Here is a 23,941-nt window from a genome sequence, read left to right as displayed (position 1 = left end):
CTGCCCATATTTGGAAATTTGAATGAATTATGGAACCTTTATATACCCCAGGGGTGAAAATAAACTGGACAAAAGCCGAGCGTGAGGGTGGTTTTGAAAAAATCGGTATATTTTTTGAAAAGCATGGAAAGCCTACCTACAAATTTGCATGTAGTTCAGTGAAATGATGCTGATTATGAAAATAATTAAATAAATTATATTTGGATATGTGCCCATTAGAGGTGCGCTACCTTAAGTCAGACTGACGATCATCCTTTGATGTTTCATGTCCGACTGACGGCCATTCTTGAATGTTTAATGTCCATTGTCACGCCTTTCTTTGATGATTTATGTCTGACTAAATGCAATTCTTGGATCTATTATGTCTAACTTGAGGTCATTTTATGTGTTCTTTGTCTGGAAGCGATTCGTTCATGTCCTCCTAGAGGCCACCCTTGTGTGTAATATGTTCAAATAAAAGCCGTTGTATGAGGTTTTATGTCCGTTCATGGGAACAAATTTTTGTGAAGTTACAAATGTCGGTATGTTTGAATTTTGATAAACATTATTTGGTCGTTAGTTATAAATATAACTAATAATTTTCGTTCAACCCAGTTTATTCCATTCCGCTGTTTTGGACATGGACAGCGCTCGGTCAGTCTGTCTACCTAGTAAACGATTCGCCGAAAGAATGGGAAATCTATAAACTTATGTATGATGATAATAGTCTTTCTTTTTAGATATATACAATAACTAATGCGAAGAACTTATACAGCTTATATCGTAACACAAGTAACAAAATATTAGGCACGGTCATTGCATCTAGCCTTTAAACTTTTTTCGCGTCCTATTTTACGAGAATTACTAACAACAATTTCAATAAAGTTAAAAAAAATGCAATCTAAGAGAAAGACTAATGCAACAAATGCACTTGAATTAACTTATCCCTAATCGACTGTTTTGGGGCAAATACTGTGGAAAAAAAGTAATATGAGCTACGGATATGCCATACTGCATGGTTGTTGTTATTTAATAATAAGGGTATGTTGTTTACATCAACAAAATACATTTTAAAGGGCAGGGTGGTGGGGACCAAGCAAGATTCAGCTAACTGGATTCACCATCATAGATAACGTGCGATTAAAGGAGTGTCTTTTCTACTCATATTTGAATAGCGGTAGACTTTGAATATGTAAGCAAACTAAACTATAAGCAAATCTGCTCATGCAAATTCGAGTTTTAGTCAAAGGCGAAAGGAGAATAAAGAAGTCAAACATCACATTCATCAAAAAACATTTCCATTTCTTTTAAGTATGTGCATATTAATATTAGAAAATATTTAAACCACAAAGTGTGTGAATTGCATTGTGTTTATGGTAAGTACCGGAATATGCACCGTGGAGGCCCATAGGCAGTGACAAGTTTGGGACCCACACCCCAGGCCTCTAGTCGGCATAGTGCCTGCAAGAACGCTAGTATTCACTTAATTTCATTCTTTGTATAAGCCTACTATTTGAGCCCAATAATGCACTTTTTGAAAACGAAATAATCAGCAAAACAATACGGTTTTGCAAATAATACATGGTGTTCACTTGGTTGGACAATGTCCAGCCTTTCATCGGAATCGCACAATGATCTAAAATAATAATAATAATAATAATCTAATTTGCATTGTCAAATACGGTCTCATGTGGCGCCTAAAAGTAACGGGGCTCATATGCAGTTGCCGACTCTTCATTGGGCAATCCGGGACTGGTTGTGGTTGCGTTGCATATTTCTTTTGTTAAGGAAAGATTCGTATGTAGGCTGGTTTAATCTATGATCGGTTTGGCTCGCCTATGAATATAATGGTTCTCGATCTCACTGATGCGACTAGAGCAACAACAATCGAAAGACAACAGTTATATAGTTTTATGTGAAGCAAACAAACTAATAAAGAGGAACACAATGGCATGCAAATCACGAAATAGTAGAATATTATGTAGTATAACACAATTGTTATTTCTTTCTCATTGTAAAAATACATACGACAAACACAAGCTACTGCAAGCGACAAATCACGTTCTTTAAAGACTGCCAAATAACAACTTGACAAAAACATTGTTGTTTACATGTTTACAAATCAGATTAATATTAAATTATATAGAAAGAATGTATTGTAAACCTATCGGTGAATGCCGCTCAGTAGCAGTATGTAATGTCGAGGAAAAATGTATCAACGAAGCCCATGAGTAACCAATATTTCCTTTATATCTTTCGTTTGTTATAAACAAAAGGACGATCAGAATCAATTATTAAAGCAGATATAAATATAGCCAACGTGCGATTTATAATAATTTGTGGTATCGTCTGTATAAATATTATACCAAAGATATCGCAATAAGCATAACTATTGATATATCTTTGATTGTACATACATTTTAGAATCTAAATTACATTATTTTATTATGGCGTGATACACGTTGATGACTAAAAAGAATCTTGTTGCCACATACATCGCATTTTTTCGTTAACTTTTTTACGCGTTTCGATTGAATAAAATGTGCCATGACATGCATAAATCCTCCAAATCTCTTTTAAACAGTAGATGCAATAATCCAACTCCCAGCTATTTACCCTCCGGATCTCTGGGCTGTACGTATGTACTCGTAAAAGCTCAGAGCATTCAAGAAGAACTATTTTAAACATGATTCCTGTAGTTAGTTAATTTAAAATACGGTCGAATGTTGCAAAAATTGACCACTCACTTTATCGTTATTTAGTGAATTTAGCGTAAGTGATCGCAAACTCATTATAGAATATAAAAGACATTTAGGAACAACTCCATCAATAAGAATCGATCCGGTTAGAGTAAAAAAACAACTTTGTTACGCCTAAGCATTATCTAGTTGGTAATTTAACTCAGGATGTATAATTCTCCGTTCGCAATTTTCGTATTTCCAATTGACGCCGACTATCCTTTTCTGAAAATAGTTCTTGTATGGGGTAATATAAAATACTTATTCAAGTTTTACCATCGGATTATATACAAAAACGTATGTACATTGTTCGTGCCCTTGTGTCGCAGAAGCATGCATAAAAATAGAATAACGGTGAAATTAATCGGATGCTTATGAAGGTTGTTTACTCCAGGAATCAATTACACTTGTGTACCCAGCTTTAATAGATGTTGCCGGTAAAAAGAGAACGAGATACGGTATCTTTAAGGAATGTATTGTGTATGATTCATCCCATGAACATGATTGTTATTTCCTATAACAAACAACCAATTATTTGATTAATTAAACATTTTGTTATTCTTCTTTTCAAATTAAAATACAACGAACCAATCAATTGTGTTTAAAACGCCTTCGTGAAAAGAGAACAGAAGGTTTGTATAAGTTGTGTTAACGAAACAATAAATAAAGGAAAACTCAATTACTATTGTTATTATTATGATTATTATTATTATAAGTAGAAGTAGTAGAAGTAGTAGTAGTAGTAGTAGTAGTAGGTATAGTAGTAGTTATAGTAGTAGTAGTAGTAGTAGTAGTAGTAGTAGTAGTAGTAGTAGTAGTAGTAGCATTAATAGAAGTAGTAGTAGTAATAGTAGTAGTTATTATTATTATTATTATTATTATTATTATTATTATTATTATTATTATTATTATTATTATAATTATAATTATTATTATTATTATTATTATTATTATTATTATTATTATTATTAGTAGTAGTAGTAGTAGTAGTAGTAGTAGTAGTAGTAGTAGTAGTAGTAGTAGTAGTAGTAGTAGTAGTAGTAGTAGTAGCAGTAGCAGTAGCAGTAGTAGTAGTAGTAGTAGTAGTAGTAGTAGTGGTAGTAGTAGTAGTAGTAGTAGTAGTAGTAGTATCATTTTAATAGTATTATTATTTAATTTTTATTTTATTATTATTATTTATTTATTTTTATTATTATTATTATTATAGTCAATAAGTATATGTTATAGTAAATCTGTGCAACTAGGAATGTCGTGAAGTTCCTAAACGATTCAGGAGTTTCGTGAAATGACTGATTTACTTAGGGATTTTAGGAAATATCTTATGATTAATCAATTTCAAACAGTTTTACAGTTATACACAATAACAATTCGTCATATATCTAGCTTTCAGTTAAAAATGCGTTTTATAAAAGGTATATCAAAAATAACAACAATAAAAGGTTTGAATAAGTCATATGACATCGTGTGCCATTAATGGCCTATAAACATGTGGTACAGTTTAAAACTAGAATGTAACGAATTACGAAGTATTTTAGAAATATGTTTTTCTTTGACGTTTGATGTCCAATAATCCACGGTCACGCGTATTGATGCATATTAATATAATATCGAATGCGAATGATTGCTCGACCACAAATTATGATAAAAAATTTATTATTTTGATATATACACCATCTTATTTTTCTTCATATGTAAATTTAAAGACATGAGAACAATACTCCGCCCATCTTTTTCAGACATTCATTTATCCGCGATTATAAATGACTTCATTTAACCATACCAAACCAATATAACGCCAATTCCATTCATAAAATGTGCGAATGTCGTAAGATTCAACAATCAAAGATCTAATATGACGTTTCACTATTCATCTAAAGCATTATAATGTTGAAGACGCTAGGCCAATATGTTTACGTGTTAATACACCCTGACCGATAACACATATTAACACACTTTTATCCCCGCCCACATGTGGTTTAATAATGCTTCTCTGCAATGTTTAAACGTTCGTAAGTAACAAATTTGAAATCGATCTGGGTCAGCGGTTCAAAACTAATTGATGAATTAAGGATGATTTACGAGAAGTTTTACGAGGAAAACTAAAAAGAGTAAAAACAATAAACACACGCTAAATAGTACCTAAAATAATTAATTAAGAAACGTTTTAATGGTTAAACATCGGTAATACAATATCAACAACATAAAAGTAAACATTTAGCTGTAAACATAAGCGCCGATTTTTTTTAAAACATAATTTAAGCTATTTCCTTAACATCCGCACTCTGCAATAATACTGTGATAACTAAAGAGTCAGTCATGTTTTAGTTGGAATTTCCGTTGTGTTTGCAACTTATCATTTTATGGTGTGATAAGTGGATCAAGTCTTAAATTGTTAAGACCGGAACAGTTTATTATCGGCATAAACATACATAAACAATATCAACATGTGTTTCAATTAAATTCAAAACATACATCATTTCGAAGAAAGATCCATGTATGAAGAGAATGTCATGTGGATGAGGTTCACACCTAGTGACCAAATAATATTAAAACGTCGTTTAATAATTGCAACAAGTGTTACAGACAGATAGACGGACGGACGGACACACGGGTGGACGGACGGACGGACAGACACACACACACAGACACGCACACAGACAGACACACACAGACATAGACAGACAGACAGACAGACAGACAGACAGACAGACAGACAGACAGACAAACAAACAGACAGACAGACTTACAGACAGACAAGCAGAGAGACAGGAAGGGAAACAGACAAACGGTTTATTCAGACTTATACAACAGTAAATCGTCTTCTTACTCAAATATACATATATGTGTTCTGTCACGTGAATACGAATAACAAAATAATATTATATAAATGCAAAGTCAATTAAACATTTAAATAAAGCCAATCTATGACAAGGACAGGATTGATCTCCGCCTATATTTTCACCTTTGAAATAATCGAAACCCGCCTTTATTTTTATCTTTGAATTAATTGAAACTGGTTGTGAACACATGCTCACTGGCATAAAGTAGGATTTCAACTACAAATACAACGTATCTGCGTATATACTGTTGCTGATAATAAGTTAGATATAAGTTATGTAAATTGCAAACATTTAACATTTATTGTCCCTGGAATGAATGTTCTGCATATAGTGAATATCACTTGTAAGAGTCCTTCCTCTATTATAAACATTGGGAAGAAATCCGTGCATACCTTTCGCAATTGATGTGTTGTGTACCTCAATTTTGTCTGTATGGTCATGTAGTTGAGGTTAACTATATGTGATAACATTTATGGGTACCTCTTATAGCATTGTGCACTCGCCAATCAAGCACTGAACAGTATTTTGTTTGTTGTATATGGTCATTAAAAACATCATCTTCTCCATCGTACTGTGTTGTAAACTTGCAAAACGTTCTCTATTCGGCTATCAAACAAATATGTAAAATATTAATATCTTTAAACCATCGAATTAATCCCACCCGATATAACAACAACATATTAAACAGCAGACACCAATAGGCTTACTCCGCATCTGGCTGGAGCTTAGAAATATGTAGACACAAACATTGCTGACACATTTAAAATCCTTCCAAAAGCATTTATCATAATTCAATCATAAAATAATCATCTGGTTGCAAGCGAAAATGGTGAAACGCGATACGATTCTATTTTTATTTCAATTTCTTCATTTTAGGTGGGTTGATACACCAGATAAACTAACACTTAATTTAAAAATCAATATGTCTCGTATGAAATTTCAGGAGCGCAACAGCGCTATAGGCATGTTCCAGGCTACCTTACCCAATTGCTAAAACATCCGATCGTCACGAATGAGTTATTTTATCGTTTGCTTGCACATACTGTAGTCAAATGATCACATGTACAATTTTAAATCAAAATATTTACTCATAAATGAGATATTAATGTTTCAAAAATGCTGCGGCGTTCGGTCACCAAGTTTAGTACAACGCTATATAATTCAAATTGAATTTCAATTTCATCATTCCCGGTTGGTTTTTATATTAGGAAAACAAAACATTATCTAGAAAAACGATAAAGCTCGTATAAAGATAAATAAGCGCAATGTTGCAAGCCGGTCGGTCATTAAGACATGTAAGTAAATGCGTTTTACTTTTCCCATTATTATTTTACGATGTACGGTTTTGAGAACTTTACTTTTTAAATGATTATTTTTTAATTTGTTATGTTTGATATTTTAATGCTGATAAATTTCAACTAAATTTACATGAAGTATTAGTATTGTGTTGAATAAGTCTTAGTCCAAATTGTAAAAAATCCGTTCTAAAATAAGAGAGCAATATTGATTTGAATACGCGTTGCGTTAGAAAAGTCTCCAAGTGTATGTACATACATTCAAAATATATTATATGTTACACGAAACTTAAACCGTGTAAAATGTATATACAAATGGAAAAATATAAAGCATGCGATATTTTCTTACATTAGTATAAAAGCGGCATATACATATAAAATGGTATTTGTCTTCTAACTCAACGTCATTACAACATAAACAATAACGTTCTTTTCATGGAATGTTACTTTGAGCATATCTGCCAATTTGGATTCTCAACGGAAGCACAGAGACTATTTATCTTACACACAAAAAACGTAGGCATCTACAAAGTAAGTCTAATTGTTCTTCCTTTTTATATGAGGTTTTTCATACATTATACATATCTATTATATAGCTCTTGTTTATAACTGAAACCAAGTCTACATTGAACTCTCTAACAAAACTATTTACTTGCAAAACGTTTGGATTTTAAAAAACATAGACAAATTCAAAATAATGTAATATGCTCTTTACTATTGTAACCCTATTTGTATGACCTTTATTTCAATAGTTTAAAGCTGATTTGTAAACATTTTGCGGAATAATATTTGGATTATTTAGAATTTTAAACTTCTATTTTATATTTTTTGACAAACCTGTTTACATACAATGGATATGTACCCAATTCACCATAAACAACAACATTAAATTCATTTATTTTAATCTGAAACAATCGTTTGCAAAATGTTTAATAAAAGCGTCCATTATCATCTGACCAGCCCGGCGGGAAGGAAAGCTCTGAACGACAACGGTTGACAGCGCGGTTGCGACGAATCGAACGCTTAATACATGTATTAAATATATTTATCATTTAGTCCTGAACATGTATATACATATATTATGTACCGGGGATTTCAATTATCAAAAGATATTACAAGGTAAACATTAACATATTACTTTATTATCGTCTATTTCGTAAACGCTGTACACCGATCTCTTGTAACCGAATGGTTTCATTAAGAAAAGGTTAATAGCCAGAAAAAGCGGGTATTGTGCACGATTTTACAAAATGTTGGCGGCAACCCGAACAGTAGAACGTATCTTATTGTGCATGAACTTAACATCTTATCTTGATTCCAATGCTACAAAACAGCGTACGTTATTTCGAAAAACAGTGCGTGTACAAGGCACCAATCTTATAGGTGAAAATATACATTTTCAATTAGGTTTTAGTGCCATACATATAATTAAATAAAACTATTATGAACATATGTTTATGATTTTAGTATTTCTTTGCATAATGTGTTGTATTTTTAAAAGATAATTAGATTGTTCTGGTCAAACGCTTTTCTCATTACCCAACATCCATAACCGGGTGCTTTTTTCTTTGCTTTATGCAGTCTTTTTATTCCTCATATACTGGGCTTAATTATTATTTATTGCATTGCGAGAACTAGAATACAAGTTAATTTAAATGCCTAATGTATTTTAAATGAACCCAGCTCTTTAAAATTGCTCGAGTATGGAAATCATTCCAACCCAAAGCAAACGGTGCATGAACATTATTAAATTTGGAATATAGCTATGAATTACCAATGCAGGACGTTGCCGTTTGAGCATAAATGCGGTTCAGTATCGTATGTGATAATATTGCATAAATATCCATACATCATGCGCATGTAAAGAACATTATATGACACTGTATTTGTTGTTGTTTGCAAATAATTCATTAAATATTTTGTTTCAAAACGGCAGATTTTATATCAACAAATTAGCATGTGAATGTTATGGTCTTAACATCTTCAAATACTTTCTCCCTTTATGGGTCATTGGCTTGTATAAGTAACATGGCTCTTTCGAGTTTCAGAACCTCGCAATTTACCATCTTGTTCATAATCTTGTTCATATTCTATCCGTGGAAGTGTTCGCTTTTGTCAAACTTAGGTTTATGTTTCACTTTTAAATAAGAGTGTAACCCTCAACTTATAATAATGTCAGGTCACAATATTCTCAATATTTCCCCTACATATTTCAATGTAATAGTTGCGAATTTAATCTAAATAAAAACAATTGGTGCGGACACACACCCCCATAACCATACCTTATTTGAAAGGGCATTCTTAGCTTTATTGATATAAACAATAAAAAAGGGTATTACATGTAACTTGCAAGAATGAACTCTACATAATCAAACGCGACTGTACACCTGTATTTCTTTTTTTTTTCTTTTTTCTAGTCGAATGTAATCCGTTTCATCTCAATGTTTTGCCATAGTTTTTAACTCTGTCATGTGTCGGTGAAAACCTTGGTTCCCTGTTTTGTATTTTTATGAAAAACCTTCTGTTCGACAATTTAAATATATTCAAAACTAGCCAAAAGGTCCTTCTCAAAATCACCTATTGGCATTTATTTAAGCACAAGATGAAAACTATTCTTGAATTACTGTGGCTTTAAAACAGACTCCGTATTTTTTTTAATGAAGACGCCTATTAATGACTTGAATAGCTTATGTCAAAGATTTGTACCATTTAATTTATATCACGTTTTGTTGTTTAATTAATCACAGATGCGGCAAAATTTATCATGAGCATATGATGTTGCGTAGGCTTACAAGTATTAACTGTCATATATTATAAATTTAATAATAATTTTGATAAATTGTGTAACATTTTAATAAACATAATTATGTCTTCATCTTTCTGTATACAATGTTGCGAAGAAAGTCGGAATTGCTACCCACTATTTTCGATAACTTACACAGACTTACTAATGTACTAATAATTCTAGTTGAAATTATTTGTTCAATAAATTCAAGTGGCCAAGCTATTGTGATGTCATTCAGGCGAAGTATTGATTAGACGGCCACTAGATACAAGATAAACGTGGACATATTTATTTCTTCGTGTTATATATATATATATATATATAAGCTGTACAGTGTTACTCCTACTTTAAACTGGCGATGTACATGGACAACATCGACTCACATAACTTTGTATACTCGGTGTTTTCGAAACGTATGAATGCTGATTGCGGTTGAATCAGATATGTTTTGCTAGTAATTACAAACATGTTTTGTCTCTGTTATGACGATAATGCATGTGATAAATGCCAATGTTAAGAACGAACACTAATGTGATAATAATTGAATAACGAAAAACATACTTCTTTTATTGTGATGTGAAGAGAATCCTGAAATATTATACGCGATAATTTAATCTAATATTTTCGACGTCTTTGCAAAAACCAGCAATCAACAGGATGTCTATGTTTGGCAATGACAGTTTCTTAGAAACCATCGAACATTATTTACCTCACACAGTGAATCAAAGCACCGAGAGATTAATTTGTATAATATTGTATGTATGGTCATGATAAGCCTCACTTTTGCCAGAAATTATAGCGTTTACAATAACCTTAAGAAAATGTAATGAACTTGTTTCCCAAGCTTTGGGTTGAAATAAATATGGAAAATGCAATGCATCAAATTGAAAATATGACCCTGATATTGTATATTTTTCTATAACTAAAGCGAGGTCGGTAGCAGAAGTTGTGTTGTCACTGTTCTGAAAGCTCAGTTTATTTAGTCGCCCTGTGCCTGAGGCTGCACTTTAACAGGACCCACGTAAGGATCCTGCGTGTGTCCCAGCATTCCTTCCTAATATATTATTACACAAGAGGAATTCTGGTTGATTATAATTATTATACTATTCCAGATTCCACGGCGGAAACCCCACAAATCCGATTACCCAATACAAACAAGCTTGTTAATGAATCTGTTTTAAGAGCTGGCGATAAGTTACCGGATGTGAAGACGGTTTGGGTAAAGCTGGTGATCGAACCTGTGAATCCTAGTTCCGGCCCCAGTCATACCCCTTAAAATAGATCCGAAAATAACGTGAATGTCTCTGTTAGAAAACACACGGCTCCTTTTATAGAGATAATGTATATGAGCCGTATGACATTTTGGATGAATTTCCAATCAAAACATGATGTATTGTTTTTTAAACGCACAAAAGAAAGAAAGAAAATTGCTGCTTCACATTAAAGAGTGTATACACATGAATTTACATACTCGGTTTTTTTTTCATTATCATTATGTAAGAACAAATAACAAAACACAACACTATAAGATTGGCTTGCCTAAAGATGATCACGAAGATTTCGTTGGTATCATCTTAACCAGAGTATGTATAATAAACGTATATTTCAATAACAAGTATATACCCAAGGTATTTATCGTTATATATAAGAGTGTAATACACTCTGTAAATCATACAATTTCCATTACAGGCTGATACTTAAATTTGCTTACTTAAGTTGTGTCATTCCTACATTAAGGGCCAAATTATTGGTTTGTTGCGTATTGAGTGTTATGGCCTAATACTGGTGTATACCCAACACAATGATGCTTACAATATGGATTCTTACCATAACACAACTATCTTTGCAAATGCATCCTAAACATATTATAAAATACTTTAAAACTTAGGATAGTCTCATTACTGTCGAACGTTGCGTTTTGTTAAATGCTTGGTTTATCGTGAGTATGATAGTTGAACTCACTGAAAATAGGTTGTCGTCAATATTGTTTCTTTCCCAGAAGTTACTTATGGACTTTTTTATTATATAATGTTTAATGTATATATACAAAGTGAAACTTCGAACATCTTATAATAGCATGTACTCTATTATTTATGGAAAGAAACCAATTGCCAAACAGTATAACACACAACTCCTATAATTGACATGATACCGACTAGAAATAGCAAACACAAACAATTAACTAAACTAGCTCTAACGCATTGGAAAAGTAAATGTAATGCATTATAGGTTTAAACCTTATTTAATAGCATCCAATGTCATATTAGACAGCAAAAACAGAGAATATATTACAATAAAATCATAAAACAATATAAAGTCATATTACTTGAGAATGACACCATTTATTTTATGATAATAATCTTTAGTTTTTTTTCTAATGTATCGTTCAGTGAAAGAAACACCAACCATAGTTTTACCTGGCCTATGCCTAGTATAAAATATCCATACCCTTCGCAGGAAGATATCACTTTGCCCGAGTATTCAAGAGTACACGCGCATTGGCTTATCTTGTCTTGTGGGGCTACGAAACATATTTTTCATTATAATGTTGCACATTGAGTGTCTATTCATTTTAATGAACGTCATCTTGGTTGTAGTGACTAAAGAGCCTTCGAGTCCGGCGTGTTCTCGATATGATTTCGAGGAAAAATTATTAGAGCGGGTCCTACGCAATGAACTGGCCATAGAGACTATGCTGAAGGAAATACGTGAGACTAATCTAAATGTGAAATCAACTCTGGGCGCTCTGGACAAATCCAAGGACGACATGGATTCGAAATTAACAAACGCAATTAGAAGTGGGATGACACAGATATCCGACTTGACACAAAATGCGTCAATGACGATTTCAGAGATAAAGAAGGAAGCCGCCTTGTTGAAACAAAATGCGTCAATGACGATTTCAGAGATAAAGAAGGAAGCCGCCTTATTGAAAGGTATGCATTTAATACAACTATGGAAACGTTTACCTGTTATTTGTTTTGTTTGAAATGTATAACGAAATATGGTTCACTAAAATGCATCAGTGATTAACGCGAACTTTCTCAAAATCGTAATGTACTTTATGAAGTTTATAGCATATTTTTCAGAAATAGTATATGCGATAATAAACGATTGCTTATCAACGAAATACATTGCGTGGATGTTTTATCTCGTGTACATTTGTAGTTTATTTCCTCACGCGATTCAATACATTGTATTTTTGAATAATAGACAACGCCATAGTGTTCGGTTAACAATAACTATAACGCAGTTTCAAGATGGCACTAAATTAAGAAATGTGTGTTGGTAAAAATGATTTTCTAACCATCAACATTAACTACATGTATATCGATACATTAATTTTGATAATAGACGTAGCGCTGTAATTTATAAACGCTTACTGATTTCCTACTATCGTGCGATCCACTACGAAAGCCACGGAGCATGGTCTTTCAATGACAATGTAAGGCTTAAATAATATGGCATGCGTGACCATACTTTATGAAACGATGCGAATCACTCTGGTTCAATCTATTCATAATTTGACTATTTAAGGTGTCACGACTTGAGACGTTCTTATCGGCATTTCAAATGCGACTGCACATGGTATATTTAGTGCTTTTTACGTGCGTCCACGCTTGACTGTCGATCAAACATTTTAATCACGATCAAGTTCCGAGAAGCAATACGTTCTTGTGCTAGTCAATACGTCACCCTTCGTGAATCAAACATCAATGCGCTCCGTTACGGTACAATGCATTCATGACTCAGTGTTATAAACCACTAAACTTAATTGACATCAATACAGCCCGACATCCTGTCAACTTCATAGTTATATATTATTTAGATTGTAACTGATGGTAACAACAAACGATCACCACGATTCGGAAATACCAGTTGGAACGATTCGCCGTCCTTTAGTACTATACAGTACCAGCTGATACGATGGTTTTGCTTAACAATTTGTCTCAGTTGGCAGTGGTAATGGTAGGATAAAAATCACGATTAACACGATTTACAGGTTTGACTTCAAAATCGGATAAAACATGATAATATTAAATTGTCTAGTGTTTTTCCTCGTACGTAAAATGAGCAACTGTCAATAAATTGTCAATAATAAACATTTATCGAATAAGCAAAACGCAAAATTCGATGTTGTAGTGCGAAGTACAACAATAAACAAGAACGCGTCTAGACTAAGAATTAACGTTTCCTGTGTCGCACTGAATGCCGCTGTGCATATGCGATTTAGGTCGACGGGCGGCTTTCAATGTGTCACTTACAAGTTCCGTAAATAACGAAACCTTTTTCCTAATATACACAATGCTTGTTTGTTTTTCCGTGAAAAACTAATTGCACATAATTAGCTGTGTTCCTTTAAAATAGGGGTGTTTTCCACATAAATTGTAATTGCATTTGTATTTATTTCAGACCAGCTGTCCATTCCAACAGTATATTTCCATGCGTACACACCCGCAGACTACTCTCTTGATTCCGGACAAGACGTTGTCTACACAGCAGTGCGGGTCAACGAAGGTCAAGGTTATGACCAAAATACCGGCAGGTTCACTGTGTCAATCCCAGGACTGTATGCGTTTACAGTTCATTTCTGTGCAAATCCTTCACAATATGCTCAACTATCAATAGTCAGAGATGGGACAGCAATACAGAACTCGTACTTCCATGCAACGACTGGTCACCAGTGTGTTTCCATGCAAGCCTTTTACAAGTTAGCGCTTTCGATGAAGATATGGGTGGAAGCATACTCAACAAGCAGTTTATTTAATAGTGGATATTACAACTCATTTTCTGGCGTTTTGCTCCATCTGTAAGATCTCCTTAGTATTTGGCAATATATCGAGAGGTCTCCAGATTCAATACTTTACAGGTACATTTCTTATTGTGGATAGTGCAATTGAGATGTTAGCTGGATAACTCACACTTTGTACATGTTAAGGCATTTTGGTTTTTAACTGACATTTAAAAACTCAGTTCAAGGTTGTTGGTACAATATATTTTATATAACGAATTCGATGTACACGTACAGATCCTTTAAGCTGTGCATTATGTATACCAGTGCTAAGATATATGTTTTACGTTTAGCATACATTTAATATGTAGATTTGATTGTGCATTTTAGTGTGTGTTTTTTATTTAAAACATTAACTCAAACAATAGTTTTGTCCTGATTAGACATAAATCGCTACTACCAAAAATTCATAAAATCTAGGGTATTCCGACGCTTGATTCCGATAGTTGTCAAAAATATAATTTTCCTAAAATGCATCATGAGTAAATTGAACTAATAAGTAAAAAGGCATTTACAACCAACGTAATGCAAAATATCGATCACTATGTGTGTTATATGGTATAATATCCGTAGTTAGTTAGTTTTTCTTCTTTTTCTTTCCGTATTTTTTTGGCTAGGACAAATCGCATATTGCTCTTTCGAATAAGAAAAAAATACTTTGAATCATTTATTGAGAGTTATTTAGTTTTATTTGATAGTATATATATTTTAGTGTTGTTGTTTTTGTGTTGTTGTTTTATACCATAATATATATCTGACAAGACCATGTTTCTATGGAGAATACAATATACGTTTTCAACCTGTGTTTAAATCCAAACAATAGCCTTGTACCTTTTCTCAACCCAATAAAGAGATGCAAGAGTTGAACTTTAAAGAGTTGAGTTTGTTCTTTTTTAATATTGTATTAACACTATACTGAAATATTGTTCTAAAATGTCGAAAGTTTTGTTTTTGATAACTCGAAGCTGATATACAACAGATAATTGATCATAATATCAAGACTATCGGTTTGTTTTGATGATTATCGATTTTTTTGGAAATAAGTTTTTTCGGTTAACTTCCTAAATTTTGCCGATAGACTATAATGAAATAGATTTTCTATTACTGCATATTCAAAAGGAAAAATAGTATCATATTAAACATTGCGGCCAGATAGCCTTCTTGGATCCATAAAACGTAATCCAGTTTGTGAATATACTGCCTATTCGTGTTTGACAAAATATTTTCTAAGACAATACTAAAATGCCCCACTGGAGGCGATTTGGTCAAGCAAAATACTTCGGTAGATTTTCGGATTATATGCTTCGTCTACCTGATGAGGAAATGGATGGAACTTTTAAAACCGTATACACTTCTATAAGAAAACACCAGGGGCCGTATCCACAAAGATCCTTAGGCATTTTCTTAGTTATTTACTTAAGTTCGAAAAATCACCTAAGGCAAGTTTTTCCCTTAAATATTCTTCTTAAAAATTCCTTAGGAAAAAGATTAGGTAAGTTTTTGTCTCGTGCATTTTTTTCCCTCAGTGAAACATAATTCGCCTAAGGAGTGACTTAAGTTTGTTGTCAGGGACATCCCCGGGTTCCCTGACATAAAAATAGCATCACGATGACGTCGTCATTATAACATACCACGAGATTTCTCGGCATACAAAAATGGCGGTTGTCTCTGTCTAAAGAGAATCGGTTGAATTTTATTACGTGTTTTAATTTCCGAAGCGTGCCACAAGGAGTTTTTATGGAAAACATAAAGGGAGTGACTTTTATTACATGCATACAATGCTTGTGAATTTAAGCAGCATTAAATGCCATGTTTTATTTGTGATTCCCACTGTCGGCGTTTGGGTTTTTTGTGGATCTTAAAATAGCACTGAAGCGATACCGGATGTTTATAGCAGACGACGTTTTGTCAAAACTGTCAAAATGGAAGAAAAAAGAAAACGCAATCCCAACTTTTCGCTGCAAGATTCCTTGCTTCTTACCCAAATAATGGGAGAGACGCATCCCGACTTCCATGATATGGACATGTCTTTCCACAAGGTTGATAAGGCTAGATTCAGCAATCGTACGTATCAAAATATTGGTATCAAGCTTTAGACACCAACCAGAGAATCATTTGCATAACACTCAGTCTTCAAAATTAGCTTTGAAAAGTTAATTGCCAGACTGGCCAGCTACTGAAGAATTCACTACATGCCTTTTATTATTTTTATGTCCAATAATAATGTTTTGACACATATTCATACAACACTTATTTAAGCTCTTGATTTGTTGGAAATTAAGTCAGTGTTTCAACACAGTATTAGGTATGAATAATAATCTCTGCAATTAAGAAGGATCAGTTTCCACTTAACCATTTCATGATTATTCAACGTGAAATTTATTATTGGCCCAACAGTTTTTTTTATATGCTACGGGCATTTTTACATGTGTTAATTTTTATGACTGTGAAATGTCTGTTAGCAGAATCGTAATAATATGCGAATATAGCCATTGCATTATGACAAAAACTTTAAATGAACAATGCGATAAAAATAAAAATAAATAAATAAACGTTTGATTAAAATAAGTGCATATTATTGAATATTGATCTATTTAACATGAGTTGCTAAATGTTACAATGAGTAATATGAATAAAACCATTGTTAATAAATATATTTCATAAACTACATTAACTTGAGCATTATTCATTTTATGTACCTGTAAGTAAAAAAAGAATATATGTATGATATCAGGAATCAGCAAAGCAACAAAGAATGCACTGTGGGTGGCAGTTACTGAAAATTTCAATGCAAGAGCCCAGATTAGAAGGGAGCAATTCATTTTGGAGAAAAAATGGGAAAATCTACAAAGGGATCACAGAAATCTGTACATGGATTTTCAAAGAGAAATTTCATTGACAGGTACCTTAGATATTAAACTAATTGTTTACCATTCCAAACATTTGTCGGAATGAACTTTGTTTTTGAATGTAAAAGGATAATTATGAAAATTGACATTTTTACACGTAACAGGAATAAATTGCAATTTACTCATGTAAGAAATAGTTTTAAGCTATTTTAATTGTTCAAATGCACATATAGACTGATGTAATTATTTTAATCTCAAAGACCTGTTAATAACATGAAATTATTTCGTTTCACCTGATAGAGGTTTTTTATGTCCCCAGCCACTATAGTGGGGGACGTATTGTTTTTGCCCTGTCTGTTGGTTGGTCTGTTTGTTGGTTCTTGAGTTATCATCCGGAAACCACCTGGTGGACGGACCGACCGACAGACTGACCGACAGACCGACATGTAAAAAGCAATATACCCCCTCTTCTTCGAAGGGGGGCTTAAAAATTGGTATGTTAAAAACATTATTTAAACATGCTTATGGCGATGAGCTGCATGTTTAAGTCAAAATAAAATATGATCTGTTTCATTTATCTTTTTACACTGACCTGTTATACGCTTCCTGAGCGTTATTAGCTGGTCTCACATAAGGCGTCAACAGCCAGCGTTTGCAGGGATACCCACTATCGCCCAGAAGAAAGTGGTCATTCTGTGGAAGCAGGTTTCTATCGAAAACTTGCCACAGCCCACTTCCTCTAAGGATCCTGCTATCGTGGGTACTTCCTGGCCATCTGGCGACAACGTCCATTATCATGTCATTATGATCAAACACAATCTGAAACAAGCAAATTCATAGAATTTATATGAGGTGAATGAGACAGAGTTTTGGAGGGACAAAATCAATTAAGGGGACAAAACTCATGAAAATCCAAACTTCAATTACTGTGAAACAGCTCTTAAAATTTTTGGACGGACACTGCCAAATAACATCCATCCATTTCAGATGGGTGTTAATAAGGTTGTTAATGACTTATAAGTATCGCACTTGACACAAGCAGCTATAATGTAGACAAGAGCACCGCAAAACGGGTGCCACGCTTGGGTGCAAAAAAACGTTTTTTTTTGTTTTTTAAGAGGTCACAGAGACCTTGACCTTTGACCTTGTGACCCAAAATGAGTGTGGTGTGTAGAACTCATCAAGGTGCATCTACATATGAAGTTTCAAAGTTGTAGGTGGATTTTAGAGCCAATGTTAAGGTTTTAGCACGACGCCTAGGGTGGACGGCGGACGGCGAGCTGGCTATGACAATAGCTCGGGTTTTCTCGGAAAACAGCCTTGCTAATAAAATCAACAATACTTCAATTAAATGACACTGTGTGCATTAAGAAAGTCAAACAATAAAAGGGTTAAAATCAACAATAATACAATTAAATGGCAGTGTGTGCAAAAAGAAAGTCAAACAATAAAAGAGTTTTATCACAATGCACAATGTCTTTTCATATGGGGACTACACACAATCTGTTAAAAACACAATGGTTTACAACATACGATTCACTTTGTGACATATTTCACAATTTTAAGAAACATTACCTGTGTGTTGATGGAATGGTAACCCATTCTGTTCACGTACATGGGTTCATCAATAGATGGTGCCTGGATCTGTACATGAGTCCCATCTATGACACCGATCACATTTGGGAATCTAATTAAAACAACATGCAGAAAATGCAGTTGTTAATAAATTGAACAAATACCTGTTGCAAGGGCACAATTTAACACAATTATATGATATTCCTATTATATAATAGGATTAATCAAGTATTTTCATTATCAGAAATTGGAACAACAAATATCTTATAAAGTGAAGTACCTAGCAATATGAAAAAATCCTTGTTTATTCCTGTTTAATGACTCAATGGTTGTTGGGAATCTAATGTGTCTCCTCACAACATTTTGAGAGCTCAGTGCATCAAGTGTTTGAGATACTGCTCTCGAAACACTTGATTGAGCTACAGAGTGCAGATCACCGGTGTTGAGCTGTATCACACCGGTAGCCAGGTACCTCAGTGTGATCAAGACCTTGTAGCCAGTAGAAAGGCTGTGGCTCCTGTCAGTATTGGGGGCTAAGGCAGCATCCAGCTGGGCAATTATATATGCCAATGTGGCATGGTTCACACGATATCTCTTGTACAGATCATCATTGGTCAACTGTGCAATGTCAATTCGCTCACGATACTCCCGAACTGCCATTTTGCTGCAAGCTGTATAACCAAAATGTTGAAAATATCACAATGTACTGTATGAATTGCTATATGGTAGAAAAGTAACTTACCATCAAATATATCCTGCCATTTATGGATTGATTTTCATTATCTTGCAAGGCAAAGTACATACAAATACTGGAACAGTGTTCGTCCCGATATAGTATAGATTAAGCCCAGCAAGATTTGTAACTTTTATTTCATACAGTATCATCTTGGTGACCGGATATTCCGAAACGCCAATGTTGTTTTTTCATCTCCAAATTCAATACAATGGGCGGATGGGGCGTCTGTCATTTTGTAACATAACGTTAAAAATGGCAATTGAATTGATAATAGAAAACACAATCAGTTTTAATTACTGGTTACAAAAATAACCGATTTGGTTACAAAATGATCGATTAATGATTACGAAATAACTGAAAATGCGTAGCTACGAGTACGAAACGGCTATGCTACGAAATGACCGTAAACCCAATTCAACATTTCCGGATTTTCCTCGTTACTGACTCAAACAAACAAGTATGATTCTTTCATAAACACAAAAACACTTCACATCAACTGCTTTTAAATCAGTGTTTACATTTGTATAACAAAATAACAACTTGAAACCAACGTGCGAAAACTTCCTCGATCAATTCCTTATTTTTTTACATACGGAAGTAAACATTGCAACTTCCTGTCTCGCTAACAAATATAAACGGGTAGAAACAATTACTATTTAAATCAACTGCACTATCGATAAATTTATCAAAAGAAATAAGATACACCCACCGATTGTGATGATTTTCTAACTTCTCTCCTTGAAAACAGGATTCCGCATTAAAATGGACGCTACGTTAGTTTTTTCCTTAATATTTAAGGGTCCTCCGGAGGTTCCTTAAAAGTTAAGGCGAAAATGCCGACTTAAGGCAAAACATAAGGGCATTTTGTTTTGTGGATAATACTTGAGGAATATCTTAAAAATTAAGGGAAAATAGCGAAAATTAAGGGGAAAATATTTAAACTTAGGCAAAAATCTCCCTCAGGATCTTTGTGGATACGGCCCCAGTAGTAATATTTACTAAACCACGGTTTCAGATTTTATTAAATTTACATAAACTTGTCATTATTTATATTCAAAGGGAGCTGTAGTGTGTCATATACATTTTCATCAGATTTAAGATTACCAACGGTCAGCCATCTTGGATAAAATATATCATTTAAATAATATTTATTTTGATATGCATTGAAGGATTTTTAATAGCGGGAACACATAATTTATATTCAAAGGGAGCTGTAGTGTGTCATATACATTTTCATCAGATTTAAGATTACCAACGGTCAGCCATCTTGGATAAAATATATCATTTAAATTATATTTATTTTGATATGCATTGAAGGATTTTTAATAGCGGGAACACATAATAACGCGACCGTTTGTTGTCCTCTTCACATGCCGACAAGCACGGTCAACGGCATATTTGACAACGGAGGTCAAACTACAGCATTTATTGCCAAACCTCAAAATCTGTGAACACACAGTAAATGAGGTATAAACACATTCCATGATAGGAGTTAATATATTTTCGATAAATTAAAACACATATGTTTGCGTTTTGATAATAGAAAAGACCGTTCAATTCGAACAGACTATCGATTAATTTGATATGGAGGTTTTCGTATGTTTGTTTTGGGTACAAATACGTGCCTCGAGAAACTGATAACTCAAAGAATGTGCATAGTCAAGACACTTTCGGCTATGAATAACATTTTGATATATTCATTGAAGACGTAAACAAGTTGCCTACTTGCACGTTTTCGACCGACTTTATCTTTTTAGTGCGGACTATTATCTTGAGTTAGACCTTCCACTTTGCGTGTTCGGTCATCTATGCCAAATTCGATCTGATGCGGTGTTGAGAGGAAACGACGAACATGTGTTTATGCGTAATCGTACATAACTAAAATATCGACCCTTATATTTTAATGAGGATCGCTGTACAATCTCCTAAATGAACTTTATGTTCGCATTTAATAAGTCGACATTTGACAAAATAAATACATACTTTTCTAAGTCAAGATTTTCCTATAAAAATACATAGCATGAAATGGATGTCTTGAATTTAAATATATGAATTAGGCAGTTTATCAAATCTTTTCATTTGTCACCTTGGTATTATTTCCAGATATCACTAATGTTGTTTATACGTATTATTGACATATCACGTACGCGTCATTTTATATGACAGTTTCATATCGTTTGTTTAGTTCTACATATATGTATTTGCAGACAAAAATCTCAAACATGGTCGTCATATTTTGTTACCATTGAAGTACCAAGGCATCAAGTATTTCGCATTAAACAGTTTTAAAAATCACAAAATATACAAGCGCTCTTTGAGACTTGCAATAAAATAGTGTGACTCAATAAACATTAGCACAGGAAAAAAACGTAAACACTATACATGCGAAACAGGACGATAATAAAAACCTTTATCACAAAACAGATTAAAGGAGGGATCACCGCTTTGGCACGGTGAATGCAGAACAGAGCATTTAGGATTTATAAAAAGTAATTCAATGCACATTTCCGAAAATGAAATGCTGGTTGATACTCTTTATCTAGTTTATAAGCATCCAAAATATGTGATGCTGCGTATAACATATTTATTTAGTTGAATGAAGATTTCCCTGGCTACTGAGGCCACTAAGCGATCGTGTTCGACGTCTTCGTGTTATGATAACGAGGAACAATTTCTACAGAGACTTCGAAATGAGCTATCCATGGACAGTGAAGAATGCATGCTTAAGGCCGTGCGCGAGACAAATGTCAAAGTGGCGTCCGCTTTAAAACTAAGCCTATCTAAGCCTTTATCACAAAAGGTGCAATACTAAAAAAACCGAATGAGAACACAGCATTACGTACATGTTTTCAAGTCAGCAAATGAGTTGGACAAATATAATTTATAATATTATAGTACCATTTATGTTTGTATAATAAGACTTATCTATTATAATTAAAGGTATTTATTGGGTATTCACTATTGTTTTTCTTAACTATAATAATGTTGTTGATGATAATAAATCAACAACATAATCGTTTTGTGTATATTATGTACTTTTTAATTTTTGCTGTTTCTTATTACTTATTATTCTGAACTTAATTCAATTTAAGGGAAACGTATGTAATTAAGTAATTAATTCGTAGTTCATAGTGTAATTGATACTATATTGGCAATACGTCATTCTGCCTTTGGCGAATTACATTATTATATACAAAAGAAATATGAACAGGACAATTCTTAATACAATATAACGTATTTAAAGATAGCCAAATAATACAATCAAGATACGTTTGCATTAAACATAATATTTAGTACAGTTATGTTAACACTCAATTATATAGCAGCTAAACGATTTACTTTCACCCATACAACATCCAAAGCTTCTTCCAAGTTGTTTGCTATAATTTTGAGCTAAGTAGCATGTGTGCATGACATACATTGATGTGTATTTACTAATAGTAGGTCAGGATGTCCTGATATTATATTGTATCCGCAATTCGCTTAATAACTTACAACACAGTAGAAAGTGATATTCTGATTTACAAAGTTGGTAATAAAGTGAAGACATGCGTCGGGATATCCTTTTTTATCATATGTCATACCCTGTTTCCCATGTGATATAACCATTACGAATTTTTTATCTTTCACATGTGTAATATACATTTTGAGCGTTTTCATTGGCTTATTTCCGTTCGATTGGCCAATCGCATTTTGTTATTTTGCTGAAATGACGTTGCAACGTCAAATGACGTCACGAAATGTAAACAAAATTCGGGATAATTATGTTTGCGTCAATATTTATTTAATTTGCTAATTTAAAAGCATGTGATAAAAAAGATCTGACACTTGTTGTCATTTTATACCATATTTTATTAAACTCGTCGAGGAAATTCGGCCAAAGGCTCGCTCGCTCAGTAAGAAAATTCCTGAACTCGTTTAATAAAATATGGTATGATATGACAACTTGTGCCAGATCATATCTGTCAATTTTAATTTCAAGACGTTGGGAACTTCATCAAAATGTACTCAATTTTGAATCTGAAATTTTTATTGGGTATCCAGTCAAGATATTTTGAATATTTAAAGGGTTTTGTTTCAATTTAAAGAAGAATTCTATTTAGAGCTGTGAAGCTTATGTATCAGTCCATTCTTTTACACAATGTTCTTTTAATCTTTAGTTATCGTGTATTCAATGTCGCACGTTAATTCAGATGTTTTAATTTATGGTAAAAGCTAAGGTTGTCTAAATGGATTATTGTTCGTAAATTGTAAAATGGATAAAATATTCATCTGTTTCCTAAATATTCCCTATAATATTGAATTTCGGTTATCAACAATTTTCATCCACTCATGCGATGCCATAATTCTGC

The 23,941-nt window shown here is 33.3% G+C and overlaps 2 protein-coding genes across 2 annotated transcripts in view; one reads left to right on the top strand and one right to left on the bottom strand.

Moving 5' to 3' along the window:
- LOC127835978 (uncharacterized) overlaps nt 1-14,451 on the top strand; it is a 25,941-nt gene extending 11,490 nt beyond the window's left edge. The window contains exons 3-4 of the mRNA XM_052362396.1: nt 12,235-12,573; nt 14,051-14,451. Coding sequence (XP_052218356.1) covers nt 12,235-12,573; nt 14,051-14,451 — 740 coding nt within the window. The remainder of the gene's footprint in view (nt 1-12,234; nt 12,574-14,050) is intronic.
- Nucleotides 14,452-17,860: 3,409 nt separating this feature from the next.
- On the bottom strand, nt 17,861-19,751 carry LOC127835977 (putative nuclease HARBI1). Its single transcript, XM_052362395.1, has 3 exons — nt 19,134-19,751; nt 18,854-18,965; nt 17,861-18,097 (listed from the first exon to the last, which is right to left on the bottom strand). The coding sequence occupies exons 1-3, from the start codon at nt 19,511-19,513 to the stop codon at nt 17,861-17,863; spliced, it is 729 nt and encodes a 242-aa protein (XP_052218355.1). The 5' UTR covers nt 19,514-19,751.
- Between the last annotated feature and the right edge of the window lie 4,190 nt (nt 19,752-23,941).

Source organism: Dreissena polymorpha, chromosome 6 (genome assembly GCF_020536995.1).
Source record: "Dreissena polymorpha isolate Duluth1 chromosome 6, UMN_Dpol_1.0, whole genome shotgun sequence".
Lineage (NCBI taxonomy): Eukaryota > Metazoa > Mollusca > Bivalvia > Myida > Dreissenidae > Dreissena > Dreissena polymorpha.
This window is presented reverse-complemented; position numbering and strand designations above follow the sequence as displayed.